The sequence below is a fragment of the Babylonia areolata genome, chromosome 10 (assembly GCF_041734735.1).
Source record: "Babylonia areolata isolate BAREFJ2019XMU chromosome 10, ASM4173473v1, whole genome shotgun sequence".
Taxonomy (NCBI): Eukaryota; Metazoa; Mollusca; class Gastropoda; order Neogastropoda; family Buccinidae; genus Babylonia; species Babylonia areolata.
In genome coordinates, this window is record NC_134885.1 from 16481972 (window position 1) to 16503308 (window position 21337).

At 42.6% G+C, this 21337-nt stretch overlaps 2 protein-coding genes across 3 annotated transcripts in view; both read right to left on the bottom strand.

Annotated features, from left to right (window-relative positions):
- LOC143286829 (trans-1,2-dihydrobenzene-1,2-diol dehydrogenase-like) overlaps positions 1-21337 on the bottom strand; it is a 166928-nt gene that overhangs the window by 57738 nt on the left and 87853 nt on the right. The gene's annotated exons all lie outside the window — the stretch shown is intronic.
- LOC143286830 (uncharacterized) lies at positions 1184-2840 on the bottom strand. The gene is made up of 2 exons (XM_076594652.1): positions 2271-2840; positions 1184-1852 (listed from the first exon to the last, which is right to left on the bottom strand). The coding sequence occupies exons 1-2, from the start codon at positions 2323-2325 to the stop codon at positions 1458-1460; spliced, it is 450 nt and encodes a 149-aa protein (XP_076450767.1). The 5' UTR covers positions 2326-2840; the 3' UTR covers positions 1184-1457.

The window sequence follows — 21337 nt, forward strand, 5'->3', positions numbered from 1 at the left end:
ACAAAATGTGTATTTTTTGTTTTCAATGATATTCTTTTTTTTCAATAATAATATTTGTCATCAGTATTCTATTAACCATTTCAGTTTATTTTTTTTATGCTTTGTATAATCTCAAATATGTTTTTTTCAGCTAAGATTAACTGCATTGTTCTAATTTCAATGCAATTTGTTTGACTGTTACCTGCAGTTAAGGTGTCATAATAAAATTTTGACCCTTTTCCCATACTCAGGAATATGTTAAGCGCTTTTTGTGTTTTATCTGACTCGTTACTACTAAGGTCAATACTATTTTTACATATGAACTTTTTTTACTTCCTATACACAACCTGAGAATTCAAACAAGTTTGTTTGATGTTATTTACTCTTGAAATCTTCATAGGCTATGAATGCTCCAGTTTCACTGACTAAATCTGCAATGCGATATACACCATTGTTCATTCATTCCTAAAACTATATAATACTTTTCTATGAATTTTAATAAACTCTTTGTAAAAAATATTTCCAGCTAAGACAAAGGGGTCATCAGAATGATCAATATTGACTTCTCGTAATGTTTTATAAGCTTGGAAAGTGTCACTCCAGAAATCACCAGTTTGTTCTTTATAAAAGTTTAACTGGTATATCACAGCCATATTCATCAAGTTCTTTAACTAAAGGGCACATATGTCCTATTATGGATCTACACTTGTGATTACTGAATTTCAGTTTTCTAATCCACATAAGACAGAGGGCCATTATCAGATGCTTTAATAGAAGGTATTCCTCCTATCGGATACTTTTTATTGCAGTTCTCCTTGACTTTCTGTCTGAAGACAAAGCCTGAGGGCCATTATCAGATGCTTAACCCTTTCAGGCCCTTTAACCCTTTCACCGCCAGCGAGTTTAGAGTGCAACACTCCCTGGTGCCAGCTGATTTTCAAGAAAAACAAGAAATTACACCTAACGATTTCAAATTACTATAACTTTTTGTTTTTGAACCAAATGACTTCCTGGCTTGTGTATTTTGGAGCAATAAAGGATGTTGGTACAAGTGAAATATTTTGATTTTTGTGTTAATTATTATGTTCTGTTTGGGGGTTTTTTCAATACAAATTTTGCACTTCAACACTTACAGACATAAACAAAGGCAGGTACAACACAAACATCACTGCAATGCAGTTGAAAACAAAGCAACTCACCAGTTGAAGTCTTCAGTACAACTATATTTCCCATCTAATGGTGTTATCCAGAATATATTCCATGGGAAACACAAAATGAACTTGCGTTTTTGTAGAAAAATGATGATTTCTGTTACTCCACTTGAAGGTTTCACAGTGTCCTCACTTGGAATATCTTACTGTGGTGGAACTATATATATACTTTACAACTATCTGATGAAACTGAAATACTACTGAAGCCAGACAATAAAAGAATGGAGTTAAAATATGTATACAAATATGTACACGAGTCTGAACTGTTCACTGTTGGAGACCGTGAATTTTGGTTGCTGCTGCTTTCCTGTAGTCCTCCACAGTATGATACAGTTCAAAGCACAGAGTGGGACACATTGGCTTCCTGCACATTATGGTTCCAAATGGCAGGTTGAGCAGCCAGTGTGTCCACCAGTTGTCCTCGATTTCAGGCTTACAACACAGCCCCATCGCGATCTGAAGTGCTGTGTATGTCTTCATCTCAGGGACAGAGGTGTCTTTGGCAGCATTCAGCTTTGAATGTTGACTGAGTTCAGTGATGCCTGACAGCAGCCCCTCTGCATACAGATTAGACTGGTCAGCCATGAGGTGGAATGCTGATTCTGGGAAGAAAAGCATAAAGAAGTCCACTGGATGGAAGTTGTCAGTGTTGACAAGGACACCTGAAAGACATGAGCAAAAAAAAGTAAAATACAATCAGTAATAATTATATAACAGCTGATTTATTATTAGCTAATGATAAATACTGCAAATAAAAGATATTATACTCATAAACAAGTGCACAAATAGCAAAAACAAAGATATGTTTTACACACTGTATCTCCATAATCTTCACAAGAAAAAAAACTGACATGATGTTTTGTGTGGTAAATAAACATACTGCTCTTGCTCTTCAATGTCCTACAGTTGTCTGATACAATGCACATACAATTTTATATGTGCTACTAGTGAATGAACAGTGCACCTCTGATCTGTCCATATAAAAAATGAATGCAACCTAATCTTAGTCACACACTCTCTCAGTGAAATACATGTGCGAGCACACACACACACACACACACACACACACAGAGCTCTTACCTGTTTTCTTAGTAAAATCTGGAAGCTTTTCTGCAGGACAGTAGGGATCATCCATGTGGACAACACCCACTGAAACAAATCAGGGCTTAGCACAGCTGTTCTGCCACATCCCCTTACTCCTGGTCATTGACGTGTAGTTGAGCTCGACCCACGGTCACGCTGTGTTGTTGGTCTCAGACGTGACACAGACGCTGCCACTTGAGCAAAGCACTCTTCCCCTTCACTATCACAGTCAGATGTGGTGGCCATAGCAGGAACACATGCTCCACTCTTCTGGCCACGCCCCGTACACTTGTGACTTGGTACTTGGCTCGGTGCCCTGTCACCACCACTATCACTCTCCTGCTCAGACAGTGAAACTTCATCATCATACGGCAATTCTTCACCCGAATCTTCATTTTTCTGGCCTGGCTGCAGTCTCAGTTGCTCGATAACTTGCTCAGTTGTGAAGTAGTGTTGTCTGCTTGTCGATGCAGCCATTTGGAAAGTGAAAAGATCGAAGTTGCGGATAAAACTATAATAAATTCACTCGAAAACTTGCAGAAGTACTGTAAAGATGGTGTCAATCAACAGAAGGGGATTCCCTAGTCACATGCACAAAATATGACCTTCCAAACCTCCCTAAAATAAGAGTGGTAGGTTAGTGAATGACCTACCCGGATCAGGTCGCCTTTTGGCGACACTGGTGGCCTCCCTAGCGGGTGCCAAAGAGTTAAGGTCTTCTGCCTGTGCAGCCTTCCCAGCCTGGGATGTTTTGGCCTAGCTAGCTGCATCAACGGGAAGGGGTGCTTCACTTCAGGCATGAAATTTATAGCAGCCGCTCAACCAATAGCTACCGAACTACACATTATGACTGAAACATAATTGTGACGCAAATTGCTGAAGTCTCATTACAAAAGATGTAATAGTATACTTGTAACTTTAAATCAAAACAGAAATTTTTTTACAGAAAAATGTCAGCTTCTGTCAATGGTTGTGGACTATCTTCTGGACTGAAATGTCTGTCATTTTGTCTACACTGGATGCTAATTTCATCTCCTTCACTTTCCCACGAATTATCAAAGAATTATAGGACAAATCACCATTATCTAATAAAAATAATAATAATGATAGTATTTATATAGCACAGAATCTTGTGCAGAGACGAATGTAAGCGTTTTCACACCAGTCATTCACATACGCATGCATAACTCTAAAACTGAAAAAAAAAACTGAAGACAAGGAAGAGGCAGGGGAGGTAGGCTAAGGAAGAGGCAGGGGAGGTAGGCGATCTTGTGAAGAGGTGGGTCTTAAAGCCAGACTTGAAAGAGCTGAATGCAGAGACCTGACGAAGCAAAAGAGGAAGTTCATTCCAAAATGCCAAGGTCCAGAGATAGAGAAAGAACGGTGTCCAACGGTGGAGTGTTTTGAATCTGGATATGCATAAACATAGTGGATCCAAAGACGATCGCACAGAGTGAGATGGAGTGTAGAGGGTGAAGGCAGCCACAAAGATAGGAAGGGGCAGATTTGTGAATACATTTATAACACAGAGTGCTGATCTTATACTATATTCTGTGTGAGACAGGGAGCCAATGGAGATGTTGCAAAAGAGGAGTGATGTGCTCCGATCTTTTCTTTATGAGGACAAATCAGGCAGCAGAGTTTTGTACACACTGAAAGGACTGAATGGATGAAGCAGGCAAACCAGACAATAGAGAGTTACAGTAGTCAAGGCGAGAGAGAATGAGAGAAACGACAAATCTAGATGTTGCGTTGGTGGACAGATATTTCAGAATGGGAACTGATGCGTTGCAATTGACAGTAGCAGGATTGACATGTCTGACTGATTAAATTTTTGCATAGACAGTGTGTTGTTAAGGATAACGCTGAGGTTTTTGACTGAGCTGGAAAGAGGGATGGATGTACTGCCAAGTTTGATTTTGTCAGTTATGATGGGTTGAGTTCGCTGCAAGAGTCCATCATAATTTCACTGAGCTCTAAACTGCACAGTAAGCTTTGACGTTTTACCATATCAATGCGGAAAACCAGATAAAAAACACACTAATCGTTCGATTTTTGGAGCGAAACTTCGCATGCCAGTGAGAAAGGAAGTTAAGTTGGAGTTACTTCCCTTACCTAGCAGTTTCATGCATAATAATGAACTGACAAACCGGTTTAAATAAACGGGTTTATTCGCCCACCTGTCAGGTGGGCTAAGGCGGAGAATGGCGATCAGCAGCGCACGCCTCCCAGGGGGCGCAGGGTTGAATGAGTTAATACAAGGTATTCCTATTCCTCTGTATCTAATACTTTTTTTGAAGTTCTCAATGATATCCTGTCTTGTTTATTGCCCCATATGAACTGAAAACACTGCTTCGGAAGAAGAACCAGAATAGTTATTTGGCAGGTTAAGTAACAATATCCAGATATACATCAGTTTTGAGAGCATTAATGATTTTAGCACTGCTTCTCTACCAATAGGTGTAATATTTCTCTTTATCCAGACGTTAAAAGGTATCTTACCACTTAAAATCTTTCACTATAATTCAACACACTGTGAAAGGTCTGGAGTGAACCAAATACCAAGTATCTTACACTGTGTTTGATTCCGATCCATTTTCAAGTGGGGCATATATCTATAATATGAAAGAAATTTACTCCCTAGCCATACTGCTTTAGTTGTTTCTTTTCAACATTTACAAACAAACCAGACACTTAACAAATAAGTCTCAAGTTTCCATGGAACTTTCAAATAATATTCTGTCCCCTTCATTAATTGGTTCTGTATCATCCGCAAACTGAGACAACTTGTGTTCTACACTTTTAATATATATTCCTTTGATATTTTTGTTTTCTCTTATTGTAATTGCTAAAACTTCTACTGATAGAATGAATAAATACGGGAATATGGGGTCTCCTTGTCTATATCCTTTTAACCAGTGAGTGCCAGGGAATTCTGTCTGATTTAAAAAAAATAAAATAAATAAAATTAAGAAAAAGAAGGTGCTCTCCGCTTGCCAGGGCATTCTGAGGATTCAGGGTAATTTTTAAAATATTCTAGTACAAAAACTATACAATATACAGAAGCAAAGAAACTTTTCTATGATAGAAAAAGAATGTGGATTCTGAATTTTAGCTTTTTTATTATTTATTTTGATTATAGATAACTAAGCAGGCATTCAAAGTGATGTTGATAATTTCTGTGCACCAGAAAGTCTAATTCCACCACACAGAATGACATCTGAAAAGCAACAAACAAAACACAACTGGAAATAGCATGCCTATAGCCAGATTATACCTGTAGAAGCAAATAAAACAGGTTATATGTTAATGACAATCACAACACTTGCAAATATGTAAGTGAATAACTGTCCCAACAAAGACCAAGGATGGTTCTGTCAAAATAAAAAGTCAATCATGTTCTCAGAAACTGAAAAGTCAAGGTTTTTTTTGTTTTGTTTGTTTTTTTACCACCAAAGAGCGTTCCCCATTTAGAGAGGTAGCTCTTTGATTACACTTTCTCCTTCCTGGTTGCAACTGAGCCAATCAAGTGTCTGCTGTGCATCCGGTTTGCCTGTTCTACAAAGGAGTCAGTCAACAAATCAGTGGCAAAAAGCATGAAAAATAAAATCATGAGATTCCTGTCCACTGTCTGTCAACCCCTATGTTTCATAAAAATCGTGGATGACTTGCTGTTGTCCTTCTTCTTCAGCATTCTCAGGCCATGCTCAGACGGTCAGTCTGGAGTGAATGATGAAGTCCGCTGGAACTCTGGCACCGTTCCCCACAACTTGCCCTGGAGTGCTGCAGGACGGCCAGATCTGGTACCTCAGCTCTTCGTGTAGAGGGACAGTCTTGCAGGACATAGACTGAGTTTGAGGTGTGATGTCACATGGACATTGGTCTGTGTGGGAAATTTTCAGTTTGTAAAGCTGGGAGAGGAGCTGGCAGTGGCCTGTGCGCAGTCTGAAAATGGTGATTGCTGAGCTTGAACCAGCTGATCGTTGCAGCTGTTCTCGCTAGCTGTCCCTAAGTGGCTACACAGAATGGTCTTAGCCTCCCCATTGCTATGGGAGTGGGCAGACTGGGGTGAGACTACTTCCTGCTTTGGAGAGCTTGTCTGTCTCTTTATTTCCTGCAATGCCACAGTGAGAGGGGAATCCATTGTAGGACCAGTGTGGCTCTGACACTCTTCTGGCATCTCTGACCGGACGTCTTGCAAGGTTTTGTCCTTTACTCCGATCTAGAGGCTGTGTAGGACAGCTTGGCAATCGCTGTGGAAGACAGTGTGGTCTGGCAAACTGTCTCACTGGTTGAGGGGCTGGGCTGCAGCGAGTAGCGCAGATGCTTCGGCTCTGAAATCTGTTGAGGTGAGGCCAGTAGCAATCTTACCGAGCTGCCATCTGGGAATCGGATGTTGACCTTCCCTGTTACTAACAGCGTTATCAGGAGAGCCATCTGTGTCTACGGGGGGTCCAGGTGGTGCTCAGGTAGTCCCTATCCAGTGCTTCCAGGGTCAGCAGCTTCAGTTCAGCATCTAGGAACTAGTCTTTACTCTGAATGCCAGGGATGTCAAGGACAACAGAGAGGACATCCAGTGACCAGTCCTCATAATCTTGCAGCGGTTCAACAACAGGTTGGTTCCTGTCAGGCAAGCACTGGCCATGGGTCTGGTGGAGGGCCTTGACGAGGTGGTTTGTACTTCTGCACTTCAACCTATTCTTGGTTGGGGCCTGGGGTATTTAATGCAGAGGGTCTGATGGAAGCCATTTCATCTTCTCATTCTGGCAAAGAAGTATCTCTACTCTTCTCTCTTCCACAGATATGAGTCCAGCAGTCCCTGCCATAGTGTTGATGGGTGTGGTCTTCATGCCACCTGTGATATGGTGCAGACCTGGTGTTCTGGACCTTTCGCCAAGAGTTCTGTGTTTGGACTTTGCTGCTGTTGCCTAGGAATTTGAGGCATACTCCATGTGAGGTCTGAGTCAGGATCTTCATGTTAGCTCCAACTTGGTGCTTGCCAGTTTTCTTCATCATGGCCATCTTGCGTATGACTTTGCTGTGGGCGGTGCTGATTAAACAAACAAAATATGACTGGAAATAGGATAGCCAGATTATACCTGTAGAAGCAAATAAAACAGGTTATATGTTAATGATGACAATCACAACACTTGTAAACATGTAAGTGAATAACTGTCCCAACAATGATAAACAAGGGTTCTATCGAAATGAAAAGTCAATCATGTTCTCAGAAACTGAAAAGTCAGCTTTTTTTCCTTTGTGGTTGCAACTGAGCCGATGAAGTTTCTGCTGTGCATCCAATTTGCTCTACAAAATAGTCAGTCAACAAATCAAAGACAAATAGCATGAAAAAATAAAATCATGACATTCTCATCCGCTGTCTGTCAACCCTAGGTTTCATGAAAATCGTGGATGGCTGGCTTGTCCAATTCCCGCCAGATGAACACTGTGAAAGACTGTTCACTGAAGTCATGGACACGCCTTTTGCTGCGCTTCTGTCTGGTCTTTGACCTATCATCTTACGCCACTCCACTCTGTCTCCTCCCCCTCTTCTCAAGTTATTCCAAAGTACCGCACCCTTACTGTCAGTCAATGTCACCTGCTAAAAACTTATGTCTGACTGGACTGATGGACATCTGCCAAGCATCAAACACTGCTGTCAATTTCATCACTATAGTCATCACCTTTGAGTTGAAACTACTTCTTCCTCGTTCGCCTCCCGTTAGATGAGCAGCCCGGTGTCCTCGATGAAGGCTGCCGTCCGTCGCAGCTCCTCCAGGGTGCCGTACAGTTTGGCTTCCACTGCTGTCGGTATTGGCCAGTACTCCCTCCTGGATGCTGCATGCGTTGTACAGTTTTGAAGGATGTGGTCGGTTGTCATTGGTCCCTCACCACAAGGGCACTCTCCACTCTGTCCAATGCCAAATTTTGTGCGCATGTGGTGGAGCAGGCGGTTGTGTCCAGTCCTCAGGTAGAAGATCTTGACCTGTTCCCGTCGTTCTAACAAATGGTATCTGTCTTCTGGATTATATTTGGGTGCTGGAGGCGCCACTTTATTCCTTGCTGGTGCCTTGATGATTGTCATGATTTCATCATATGACACCAGTTTGTTGGCCTGCTCCTTCTGTGCACCATCTTTTTTCCAGAATGTCTGCTTTTTCGTTCCCTCTGATGCCACCAGTGTGCTGGTACCCTTGTATCACCACTTTCTCCACTCTGGCACTCAGGGCAACAAGGGCTGAAGTGAGATGGGTTCTGTTCTTTGCAGCGGGAGTTTTGAGGGCTTGGAGCACGAAAGAGCTTCTGAGAACACCACCACCTGCCCTGTTGTTCTTGTGGAGTTCTGCGAGACTGTTGTGGCTGCCTCACAAAGGGCTTCTCACTCAGCTCGGAAGTTGGTGGAGTATTTTCCTGTTGGGATTGCAATTTCTTCATCTCCGTCTTTGTATCGGAGGAAGATTCCAGCTCCACCGTCCCTTGTTGCTTCTGTGGCAGAGCCATCTGTAAAGACATGGGTCCAGTCTTCCTGGGGGTACTGGTTGCAGATGTATTCCATGGCCAGGGCCTTCCTTTGGGTATCTGACTGTGTTCCTCTCTTCTCCATCCGGGAATGCTGGTGACGACTGTTGGGAACACCCACCTCTTCCAAGATGGGTGGGTGACATTTGCCAGGATAGTCTTTGCTTTGTGTTCCATCAAGACTGGGGTTTGTCTTTCAAGGTATCTTGACTGGTGGATGAAGCTGCCTCTTTTCAGCCAGCTCTTGGTGGGTCTGCTCATTCTGTTGTTCATTGGATGGTTTTCAAGGTGTTTGAATTTTGCTGCTGGATGAGGATCTTTGTGTCCCTTCTGTCCTCCAATGACTGTATCCCAGTGGTCTCCTCCATCTTCAGAATTGGGGTGGATCTCATGGCGCCAGTTATGCCACACTGAGCTTGGTTCTGTATCTTGTTGAGATGGTCGAGGTTTGACTTTGCAGCTGTTGCCCTTGCTGATGTCCCGTACTCAACTACAGGTCGGACTCTCCCGTATAGAGTCTCTTCATGATACGTCATCAGCCCTCCAGTCCGTCCTGCAAGTTTCTTCATGATTGCCAGTCTCAGCTTGGCCCTGCTACAGCATCTGGAGATCTGCTATTTCCAAGTGAGCCTGCGGTCAAAGGTCACTCCCAGGTAGGTAGGTGTGGGTTCCTCTGCAAGCCTTTTGTTGTTCAGTGTCAACTTCGCCTCTTGCTTCTTGCTGGATAGGCTGAAGACTTTGAGGTTGTTTTGCATGAGTTGACAGAGTTGAAACCAATCATTAGACCAAGATTGATGCATCTCTCATCACATAACTATCATAATCATCTGCACAGCCTGCACAATTCTGCAAATCCACTTGAGAGGACCACTGTGTCAGCTGGACAAAGTTTCAGACGTTATTTTGCACATGATGCAAACCCACTTTTCAGGGCGCGCTCGACGAAGTCCATTAGTGAAACTTTATCAAGAAGAACAGGTCCGCTACCTGATATATACTCATTTAATTTGTATGTTTATAATCCCGGCACATTAACTTACTGTTCAGATTCTGTTTGTGTCATGGAACCAAATTCTGATGAAGGAAAATCAGAATGATGCAGGCACATCAGTGGACGTCTTATAGCACTATGGCAACCTTTTTTTTTTTCTTCCTTTTTCTTCTTTTTTGCTGCCCCCATCTTCCACACCATTTCGTGGCATTACTCCCATGCCGCTTATTCTGAGTCTTCTATACACAGTTACACACGGTTCGTCTGTCGCAGTCCCAGTGCCGGCAGTCAAGAGGGAACCATCGATGCTAGGTCGCCAGGAGGCTACACACCAGGGAGACCCCTGCACTGCTGCTGAGTCACTTCAGTGGTGTTCAGTAGTGCCTTTCTGATTTAAACATACTTAGGTCACCACCGACTAAGCCCATACTGATGACAATAATGGCTTAGTTGGGAGCCTGACTGAGTGAGCGACACTAACCACTTTGCCATGGTGGCTGGTATGGCAACATTTTTTTGTAGAACATCAGCTGATGTCTTATAAGCACTCAACTGGTTAACATTCTAAACCAAGGTCAGGTTGTCCATTAACTACTACTGTAATTTAATATTTTTTATAAAACGTCATTATCCATCAGCACGTCTCTTTAAGCAGCCCAATGATTTTAAAACGTTTAGCATAAACTTCCTGTCCAAAGATTCAAAAGCTTTTTCAAAATCAGCTCACCTGTAAGTTTTCCATTTTGCAGATAATTTATCAGATCGTAAATCTTATATGTCTTATATTGTCTTGATGTATAGATTGTTAGACAACCAGTTTGATCTTCACTAATAAGCTTTGGAAGAAATCTTTTGATACAATTAGCTAATCAGGAGGAACCTATTTTCTAGATAACATTTAGCATGGATATTGGTCTCCATTTTCATATAAATTCTTTTGGTTTTTCTCCTTTACATATGCAAATTAATCATTCCATCTTTTTGCGTGTTTGATAATTCTCCTCTCTGATACATTTAGGGCTCTTTCTACAAAGGCACGTAGCTGTCTAAAAAATGAAAATAAAAAAATAAAAAAACCTTGAAAAAATTCTGAAGTAAACCCATCAGTAACAGGGCTTTTTCCATTTTGCAAATTTCTGAGAACAGATCCACTTCAATAGTTGTTTCTCATTCAAATGACATTTTTTCTTCTTCAGTTAAATTGGGACACATCTGAAATTAAATCTTTAATTTCACACTCTTGTAATTCATTTTGTGATATAACTTTTCAGAAAACTCTTTCAGATTTTTTTTAAACTTTATTTTTCATTTTTGAGATTGCAAAAAAAGTTTGTGACTCTCTCTCCCAACTTTTACCCATCTTGCTCTTGCTCTCAATAACCCTCTGATCTGAATAAACACCCTTGCATTTTCTATTCTCTTACCACAATTAGTCTTATGCTAAGATCATTTAGTGTATTTTCATCATTTTCTGTCTTATGTTTTGTTTTGTTTTTGTTGATTTTCACAAGGCAGACTTTGATAGCATAAGACAGAGTTTAGGTTCAGTGGACTGGAACAGCAAGTTATCAGTGTTGACAGTTGACGAAATGTGGTCAGTCATCAAGGGCGAAATTACAGGAGCTACTGACAAATTTGTACCAAGATCAGGAGTCGGCAAGAATAGAAAACCATGGATGGACAGAGGTACCTTGGCTTCAGTCAGGAAAAAGCATAGGCTCTTCAGACGCTGGCTAGTAACAAGAGATGGTCAGAGTTATCTGAAATATATTAGAGCTAGAAATCAAGCACGTAATGCCTGCCATAGGGCGAAAAAGAGACTTGAGAAGAAGGCTGCATTACAAGCAAAGAAGAATCCAAAGGCATTCTGGTCATATGTTGGCAAAAAAAAAAAAAAAATCAAGAACTGGAATTGCTGATTTATTGAAAAATGGTGGATCAAAGACCTCATCAGACAGTGAAAACGCAGAAGTACTAAATCTGTTTTTCCAGAGCGTATTTACAGTCGAGGGAGGAGATGAATTGCCTGAACCCCCCCATTATACATATGAGGCAGAACTTACTGGGATAACCATTTCCGTTCAGCAAGTTTGAAAAACTTCTCAAGAACCTGAAGCCAGGAAAAGCCCCAGGCCCATATGGCATTAGTCCCCTTCTTCTGTCAGAAGCAGCGGCGGCCCCAGCAGTTCCCATAGCAACACTGTTCCACAAATCCATGGAAGAAGGAACGCTCCCAGAGGAATGGAAAGAAGCATTTGTGACTCCAATTTTTAAGAAGGGAAGTAAGGATCTGGCAAACAACTACAGACCTGTGAGTCTCACATGCATTCTTTGCAAAGTTCTTGAGACATTGGTAAGGGACCAACTCACAGACCATCTCAAGACCAACAACCTGATCAACGTCGAACAACATGGCTTTGTTCAGGGACGCTTGTGTGCTACGCAATTGTTGGATGTATTGGACAGCTGGACAAGAGCTCTAGATAGAGGTGGCTCCATTGATGCTATTTATATGGATTACCAGAAAGCGTTTGACAGTGTCCCACATCGCAGACTTGTTTCTAAGATCCATGCACATGGAGTATCAGGCAGGGTATTACTCTGGATCCAGGACTTTCTGCCTCAAAGGAAGCAGAGGGTGGTTGTGAATGGGACAACATCACAGCAGGCAGACGTCACAAGCGGTATTCCACAAGGTAGTGTTCTAGGACCCCTGCTGTTCCTGTTGTACATCAACAACCTTCCTAGTAGAGTGAAGAGTAATGTGAAATTGTTTGCCAACGACACAAAGTTGTTCACAAAGAGTGACCAAGTAGGTGCTTCACAAGTCCTCCAAGATGACCTAGACAACCTACAGCAGTGGTCTTGAGAGTGGCTCCTACACTTCCATCCAGAAAAATGCAGTGTAATGAAGCTAGGAAACTGCAAATCAGAAGCGATCTACTACATGAAAGGGAAAAACAACAACAGGGAGGAATACAACCTGGCACTTGCTGAGAGTGACGTGGTGAAAGACTTGGGAGATTACATTGATAACAAGCTGAACTTTAAGACGCATGTGGCAACAGTTACTGCAAAGGCTAACAAGATGGTTGGTATAATCAGGCGTTCCTTCGATTACCTATCTGAAGATCTGTTTATACAATTGTTCAAATCCCTGGTTAGACCCATTTTGGAGTATGGGCATTCGGTCTGGAACCCGCAGTCAAAAACATTGTGCAGAGAGGTGGAGGACATCCAGCGACGGGCAACGAAACTGAATGGTCATCTGAAGAACAAGCCGTATCATGAAAGACTCGCTTTGCTTAAGCTACCCAGTCTACAGCACAGGAGGCAGCGGGGTGATATGATCGACTGCTACAAATACATACACGGAATCTACAAGACCAACAATCCCGAACTATCACCTGCAGTAAGTAGAGACAGAAGAGGCAACAGTTTAATGTTAAATAAATCACATTGCAGACTGAAAGTGCTCAGCTCCTTCTTTACAGAGCAAGTCGTTAATAAATGGAACGGTTTGCCAGTGTTGTGACTGCCCCAACCATGTTATCTTTCAAGACTAGGTTAGACGCTCATTGGGCCAACTCTCCAAGCATATATGATCCAGTATGCTATCATTAGGTCACGCATGCTGGTATACTGTATCCAGTTGAACGACGAACAGGCCTTCCAGGCCTAAAACGTCTGATTCCAGTTCAAGTTCAAGATTTTGTTCAATTTGATTAATTTTACAATCCAGGCAATTTTCTTCCTTTTCTTTTTCTTCTTCATCGTTGCATATGCAATGTCTTTGATCTAACTTTCATAGGCAGAAATCTAAAAATACTTTTTCAGGAACCTTTCATTTTACAACTTCTCTGGTGGTGTTTTTTAATGCATGTTTTATCCTGATTATCTTCAGCATATTCTTCAATATCACTACCAATTAGTTTGCTAAATTCATCAACAAAAAATATGGTCCTTAAGTAAAGAACTATTAAATTTCCTCTGTGTGTGTGTGGAGTGCGCACGCGTGCACGTGCGCTTTCAAGTGAGAAAATGTGAAAGTCCCTGCATGATAGGTTGTACCTTGTCCCAGTAAGTTTTTTGGGGGGTGTGGGTGTGGGTTGGGGGTGGGGATTAACAATCTGTACTTTGCTTAAAAACATGACAATGGTTATTTTTAATGTGGAATATGTAGGATAAATGTGCAATATGCAGGATGAATGTACAATACAATATCCCTAATGTTGAGGTTCATATATTAAATATATCTTTGTTAATAATTAAAATGTAATAATTATTAATTACAATGTTTTTAAAGCGAATATGTGAAACATTTTATTGAAAACATATGTTTATTACTCCTGCTTAATCAAGTAATGTTTAATGTTGTTTCCGTATGTGTGGTGTATGTGTGTGTGTGACTGTCTGGTTGTGTTTTGCTGCCCCTGATGCAATTTAACCTTGTGAAGTTATTCTTGTCTATCATAATCAATGTGCAATATAGTATTCTATGCTCATAATTATATTCAAAATAATATTTATTAATCTTTCTTTTTCTCTATTTAAACCATTACCTGCAATGTGTGGAATGAATGTATTTGATGTTTTTACATTTGTGTCTTTGTTATATTCCTAACAGCTGTTGTTTTTACAGTTATGGCCTCCATGTTGTTTACTTGTCCATGTTGTGATAATGCACGTGACCAAATTTCTCTAACTGGAGTAATGAAGTTATTCTTATCTTATCTTTCCAGAGAAAATGAATCAACATGGACACACACACACACACACACACACACCAACAAACCAAAACAGGGTTATTACATAGGCTCACAGGGTTTGTTTTTTTTATAAACATGAGCCAAAATTGCTAACAATTTTAGGAAAAGAAACAAAAACAAAATTTAACATAAGATTGTTGAAATGTTTAGTACATGTATTACTTCCTGTGCAGCTTCCCATTTTGCACCATGATTTTAATAGGAATGTGTCTGACTAAATTTTCTTCTTTTTTTTTCTTCTTTTTTTTTTTTAAATTCCAAGCCAAATTTGAGTGGTGACAAAGTATTTACTGAGAAAACAGCAATGTTAAGGTTTATCATGGACACACACTCACATTCACACATACTAGAAACAGGGTTATTACATGCACTGTTTTCCTTTATATATGTGTGCCAAAACATGCCAACTTTCTGGAAAAGTCATCTCATTTGCTAAGTCATTTAACAGGCTGCAAGTTTACTCATTATTTGGTCAAACAATTAAACTATGTTCATTTTCACACCCCGATGGCACCCAGTTTATGAATCTTGGACTGAAACTGGCATTGGAAGATCAGATTTATGGCAATGAGTTTTGACAAATCAGATAGGTGATATATACATATGCAAATATATATATATATATATATATATATATATATATATATATATATATATTTTAAACTATCTTTTTTGTACTTTGAGCCAGATATCAAAGAAACTAGACACATAGGATTTGGAAGTGTGCTTACCTATGTACTCATGAAAGATGTTCTGCTTCTACTTGAAAAAGATACAGATTGCATATTGAAATATCAAGCAAACAGTACCTCCATGAAGAACAGCTTTTTATCCTTGGCTTTGGCAGCGAGGTCCTTGCATCTTGGACAGTCACAGTGATAGGTTTTTCACACAGCACATGCTTATCATTGTCCAGAAACATCATGCAGGCAGAGAAGTGGCATGGGAGTATGGTGCCGATGTACACAATTTCTAGTGTCAAGAACAAAGAAGTAGATTACTGATGAGGTAAACAGTTGCCCCGAATAATCACACACAAAAACTGCAACTATGTCTATTTTACAAATGAATAAGTGTTCCAAAACAAAGATTAACAAACAATAAAGAGTGGTAAACTCTAATTATACACAAGGCACAAAACTTAAGTCAATGCGCTCATGCTATCGATTCAGCTAACACACAGTAAAACAAGAGAGGCAAGGCCTTCAAGACTCACTTGTGATACGCTTAAAAAAAATCCAAGCTTTTTATGTATTGAGTATAATTTCAAAATGTATGTTTAAGATGAGAAAGATCAGTTTAAAGCAAATTATGTCGCCTAGCATTAATTACAGAGTAATTTCCCTTTTACTATCTGCACCAAAACGTTTGCAAATAAATAAAACTTCCATGCTTAGAAAAAGAAGTTCCTGTTTGAACAAAAAAAAGATAATGATTGCTTTGTTGTTGGGTCAGAATATCAGATCAAAGTGCCAAGTTTAGAGAATACAAAAAATATAAATATAACAGTAAATACAGTTTGCATATAATTAGGTTTCATTTTTTATTTTTTTGTGCCCATCCAGAGTGCAATATTGTTTTAAACAAGATGACTGGAAAGAACTGAATTTTTCCTATTTTCATGCCTACTTTGGTGTCAACTGACAAAGTATTTGCAGAGAAAATGTCAATGTTAAAGTTTACCACGGACACACAGACACACAGACAAACGAACACCAGGTTAAACATAGACTCACTTTGTTTACACAAGTGAGTCAATAAAAGGTACACTGGAACAAACACAGACACTAAGTAAAACAAAACAAAACAGGAAGCCCTGGGCGTGTTCTCATACACATCATTTGACATATGCACACAGCCGCAATGACAGAAGAAATGTGCAAACACAAATAAGTAGTAAGGACTTGGGGGTTTGGGGCAATTTGACCTTTGACCCCACCCACCCGCCCGCCCGCCCGCCCGCACACACACACACACGTGCACATATATATGACGGGTTATTGATATCCCACTACCACAATTTTGTTACCAAATACATTGGCAACCACCCAACAAGTCTGACCCCAAAATGGCTCTGAAATTCATATCAAATCAAATTATGGTGCTTAGAACCTCGCTGACCACTAACTTACTAAGGCCATCTCAAGGCTATCAAGTCAAGAGTAAAAAAAAAAATTTCAATAAAAACTAGTCACTGCTTTAAGCTTACCACTTGAAGTTAAAAAACCTTCCATAGTTTTAAAACTTCAAAACTGATTAAAAATGTTCACTTCTTTCAAGAAGTCCATGACGGTCTACAGAGGGACATCATGAAACAAGGTCTTCAGAGAATCTGCCGTGTGATGTCTGTGTCTAACGTCATACAGATCCCAGCAGTTAAGGAGCATGTGTTTCACAGTGAGAGGCTCATCACAGGGAATACATCGAGGGGCCTCCTTCCCTTTCAACAAGAAAGAATGAGTAAAAAAAAAAAAAAAAATGGCCAGGAACCCAAGCCAAAACAACATCATATCCTATCTTTGTTACAAGGGTAAAAGCATCGTAGAATTCTAGCAGTTTGGGATGAGTCAGATTCCTGCAGGCAATCACCTCCTGGGCTGACAAGGAGTCAGAAAAGATCATGAAGCTCTTTTGTTTCGGGAAAGAGAACCCTCTCTACTGCAGAACCAGTGTCTTCAGTTCCACAGAGTATACTGAGCTGTCAGATAGGATGTGTTCCGCTGAGGGCTGGTCAGGAAAGGCAGGACAGAAAGCAGATGCAGCGACCCCATCCTCTGACTAGGAACCCCCAGAGAAGATTTTTTGAAAGGTGGGAATTTGTGGCACAGTTCCGAAAAGTAAGCCCGTGAACTGGTGGAGTCTTTACATACTGGGCCAGATCAAATTGGACCTCATGTGTTTTAAAGTTGCATGGTGGGCTGTTGGGAAACTTGGAGAAATCTGAAATGCCACCGACATCCATATCGGCATTTTATATGTGTGGCTGAATACAGAGACCAAGTGGAGGGATGCAGTTTGGGTTGTCTTCAAATTTCTTGTTGAAGGGGTTGTTGAAGACACTATTGGAAGCAGGATTTTTGGGTTCAGAAAACAGTTTTCAAGTAGTAATTCAGGGTCAGCTTCAACATGCGGTTGGAGCGAGTTCCCCCACCTCTGCATACAAGCTGTGCACAGGGGTGGTGCGGAAAGCTGAGACAGAGCCCTTGGTGGTGTATCGGGTCCAGCAGTTTCAGGTAAGACAGTCTGGCCGAGCCGTATACTACAGACCTGTAGTCCCAGTTTGGACCGGACCAGGCTCTGTAGAGGTGCAAGAGTGTTTCTCTTTTCAGCACCCAAGTTTGTGTGTGCCACAACTCGGATGATGTTCAAAGCTTTTTGGCTGGATGTTTTCAGCTGTTTGATGTGGCTGAGGAAGTTCAGCTTCTGATCGAAAACAACCCCCAGAAATTTGGCTTCCTTGACCGCAGGGATGGTGGATTTTCCCAGACGGATTTCAGGGTCCAGATAGAATTGATAATGTTCTGAAAATGGATACGCTGAGTTTTAGTGGACGAAAAGGTGAAACCATTCTCCTCTGCCCAACGCTGATTTTTTTCTACACAGAGCTGAAACCGACACTGGATGCTAGCGTATGTGCTGGCCAGTTGCGTATAGGGTGAAATCGTCTACAGAGCGCTGTCCAATCCCTTCTGAACCGACTGGACAATGTCATTTATCTTGATGCTGAAGAGAGCCAGCGACAGAATGCTCCCTTGCGGAACACCCAGCTCCTGCTCGTGAATGTCGGACAGGGTGGTGCTGACCCTCACCTGGAATTGTCTGTCTTGCAAGAAATTGTGGATAAACTGGGGCAGGTGTCCTCAGAAACCGAGCTTGTGCAGATCTGAGAGGATTCCAAATTTTCAGGTGGTATCACAGGATTTCTCTAAATAAAAAAAATATGCCCACCACATGCTGTTTGTTGACAAAAGCATTCCTCACTGTGGTTTCCAGACAGACCAGATGGTCAACAGTAGACTGATACTTGTGGAAACCGCACTGTTCTTTCAACAGAAGGCCGTCGGTCTCTGATCTCCACATCAGTCTACTGTTGACCATCTTCTCCATCAGTTTACAGATGGGGAATTTTACAGTAAAATAATAATTTTTTTAAACACAGATAGGAAGAGTTTGTATTATACTCCATGTTTGGTGTTTACATATACTTACCATGTCAAACTGATGCAAACTAGGCCTATGGTTTGCTCTGTTTGGCCAAATTTCGCGCGGCTAACAGAAAAGACCCCCTCTTATCGGCCGCTCTTAGCCAATCAAACGCCTCTAACAGCTATAAGCGCTGAATCATTCCGTGGCCATGAATGAAAATGCCCCATGAAACCACGGGGGAGACGCGGGGACGGACGGGCGGCATTCGAGTTTGACATGGTAAGTAAAATGTAAACACCAAACATGAGTAAATACAAACTCCTCCTTTGGTGTCATAAAACTGTACCATGTCAAACGATGCAGAATTTAAAGCAAATGGAGGAGGCAACGCCTACGGTTCGTATGGGAGCCCTTGAAACTGAACGGCAGTGTTAGCCGCGACAAAGGAAACCCCCTTTGGAACCGTCAGCCCTGTCATACGGAAATCCCGGAGGTAGAATTGATAAAGGATTCTCCGACCGCCAGAAGGCTGCCTCCAAGACATGCTCAGTGTACCGAGTCGGAAAGCACCGAAGTAGCTATGGCCCCACTTCGGTGTTCTGGATTAAGACAACGAGATCCTTTTTGTCATGAAAATAGGCTCTACGAATGACTTGGGAAACCCAGCGGAAATGGTGCCTCAGCGATATCTTTCTTGTAATTCTCATTGAGGAGATAGAAGGCGCCTCTGAGAAAACGCCTAGGGCAAAACCTATTGCAATAGTATTTGAGGCACCGAACGGGCAGAGATGCCTATCTTCATCACTTGTGCCAGAATATCCGACAAAGGTCTGACCCTCAAGAGGGGGAAGGGACCTCGGGGTCTTGGTTCTTAGCCAGAAACTCGGGAAGGAAAACGAAAGTGAGGGAACCATCTCTGTGAATGCTAGATTTTGGGGCATACCACTAAGACCATGAATCTCACTTCTACACGGCCCGGGGCCAGCAACAAAAGGGAAAGTGGTCTTGAAGTGACAGTCAAAAGGAATAGCCCCCCAATGGCTCAAAGGCTGTTTTCGAATGAAATCGAGCACCAGGAACAAGCCCAAGGGCACTCTTCTGATTCCTAGCTTCCTTCAGAGAGGCGCCCCTACCACTTCTCTGAGCAGGAAATCAGCTTCAAAAGCGGGACCACCTAGCTGTTGATAGTGGTACAAATGGCAACCGTACCCTCGCACAGAACTAAGCAGACTATGGAAGGGGGTCGGAGAGGCACCCCCCTTGGGGTCAGCGGGGCCGACACAGAGCTAAACCGAGGGGTGGAAGACTCAATGTGATGCTGACAATCCGCCCCACAGCACCACGCGTGCAGGTGAGCATTTAAAGAATTGGAGTGGGGAATCCCGAACGAGGCTGCCTCAGCAGATGAGGTTTGGTTTCCAGTTCCAGTGGGGGAACATGTGTCGGGACTAAAGGGACCGGAAAACCAGGCTGGGCTGGCCATTTCGGCGCAATGAGGATCATCTGCGGGCGTTCCAACCGGGCTTCCGTATCACCTTGGACAGGTTTGGGAAAAGGGGAGGAAACGCGTGGGCAATCAGACTGCCCAGTCTAGAGAGAGACGTCCACGCCCTGCTTCTGGGTCGGTGACTGGAGAGACGTAAGTGGGAAGTCTCTGCTGAACCTTGCCCGCAAAGAGGTCCACCATCGCCGAACCACTGTTCCCACACTCCTTGCAGGGTGCCCCTTGTCCAGGGTCCACTCTGTTGTATGACACTCTAGGACCTGCTAAAAGCACTGCCAAAATGTTGTCTTTCCCTGCTAGTGCCCTCGCTGAAAGTCAATCCCCTTTGCAGTGGCACCAACGAGGAGACCTCGGTCCGCAGAAAAGGGGTTTCTGCCGAGTGCGCTCCGCCCCCTTTGTTCACGTAACAAGCGACTGTTAATTGTCCGTGAACAAGCGAATGGCCCTTGCCTTTGGCCTCCGCTATGAAGTGCGGAGAGCCCTGCGAACTCCCCTCCATTCCAGAACATTGATTGGCATAGGCCCCCCTCCGGGGACCAAGTCCCTGCTGCATGGAGTGATCCATGTGGGCTCCCCACCCATGGAGGAGGCGTCTGTGAATATCCCACCTGAAGAGTAGGTGGGCAAATGGGCACCCCCTGTGTCAGAAGAGGGTGTTAACCACTCTGATGTCCCCCTGGGGAACCACTCGCCCAGACATATCCGGTATCCCATGGCTAGTGCTCTGGACCACCGTACCTAGTCCCCTCTGAAGAGGCCTTGAGAACCCTGCCCAGAGGGAGAGAGGTGCCAGGGACTCCATCATGCCCAGGGGGAAGAAAGTGTCCCGCCGTTGCTTGGGAGGAATGGCGCAAGTGGTTGGGGAGGCCTGCCAGACGGTCCCACCGATCTGGCGTCGGAGAGACTATCAGGACCGCGTGTCGAATCTCATCCCTAAGAATCGAAGGACTGGCTCGGGGACAGATCGCATTTCTCCTGGTTCTGATGAAGCCCAGTTGGGAGCACAGTCTAGAAGTCTGGCTGTATACTCTGGCACAGAGCCTGTGACTGGGCCAGAATAAGCCAGTCGTCCAGTACACACAGAGCCAATGGACTCCGACCGACAATTGACACCAATTCCCGCACCCCCTTTGGG

Bases quoted from the DNA above. Each gene is read 5' to 3' on its own strand.
- LOC143286830 (XM_076594652.1), bottom strand. From the start codon at position 2,325: ATGGATGATCCCTACTGTCCTGCAGAAAAGCTTCCAGATTTTACTAAG. The intron at 1,853-2,270 runs GTAAGAGCTCTG...CATGTCTTTCAG, and splicing joins AGATTTTACTAAGAAAACAG to GTGTCCTTGTCAACACTGAC.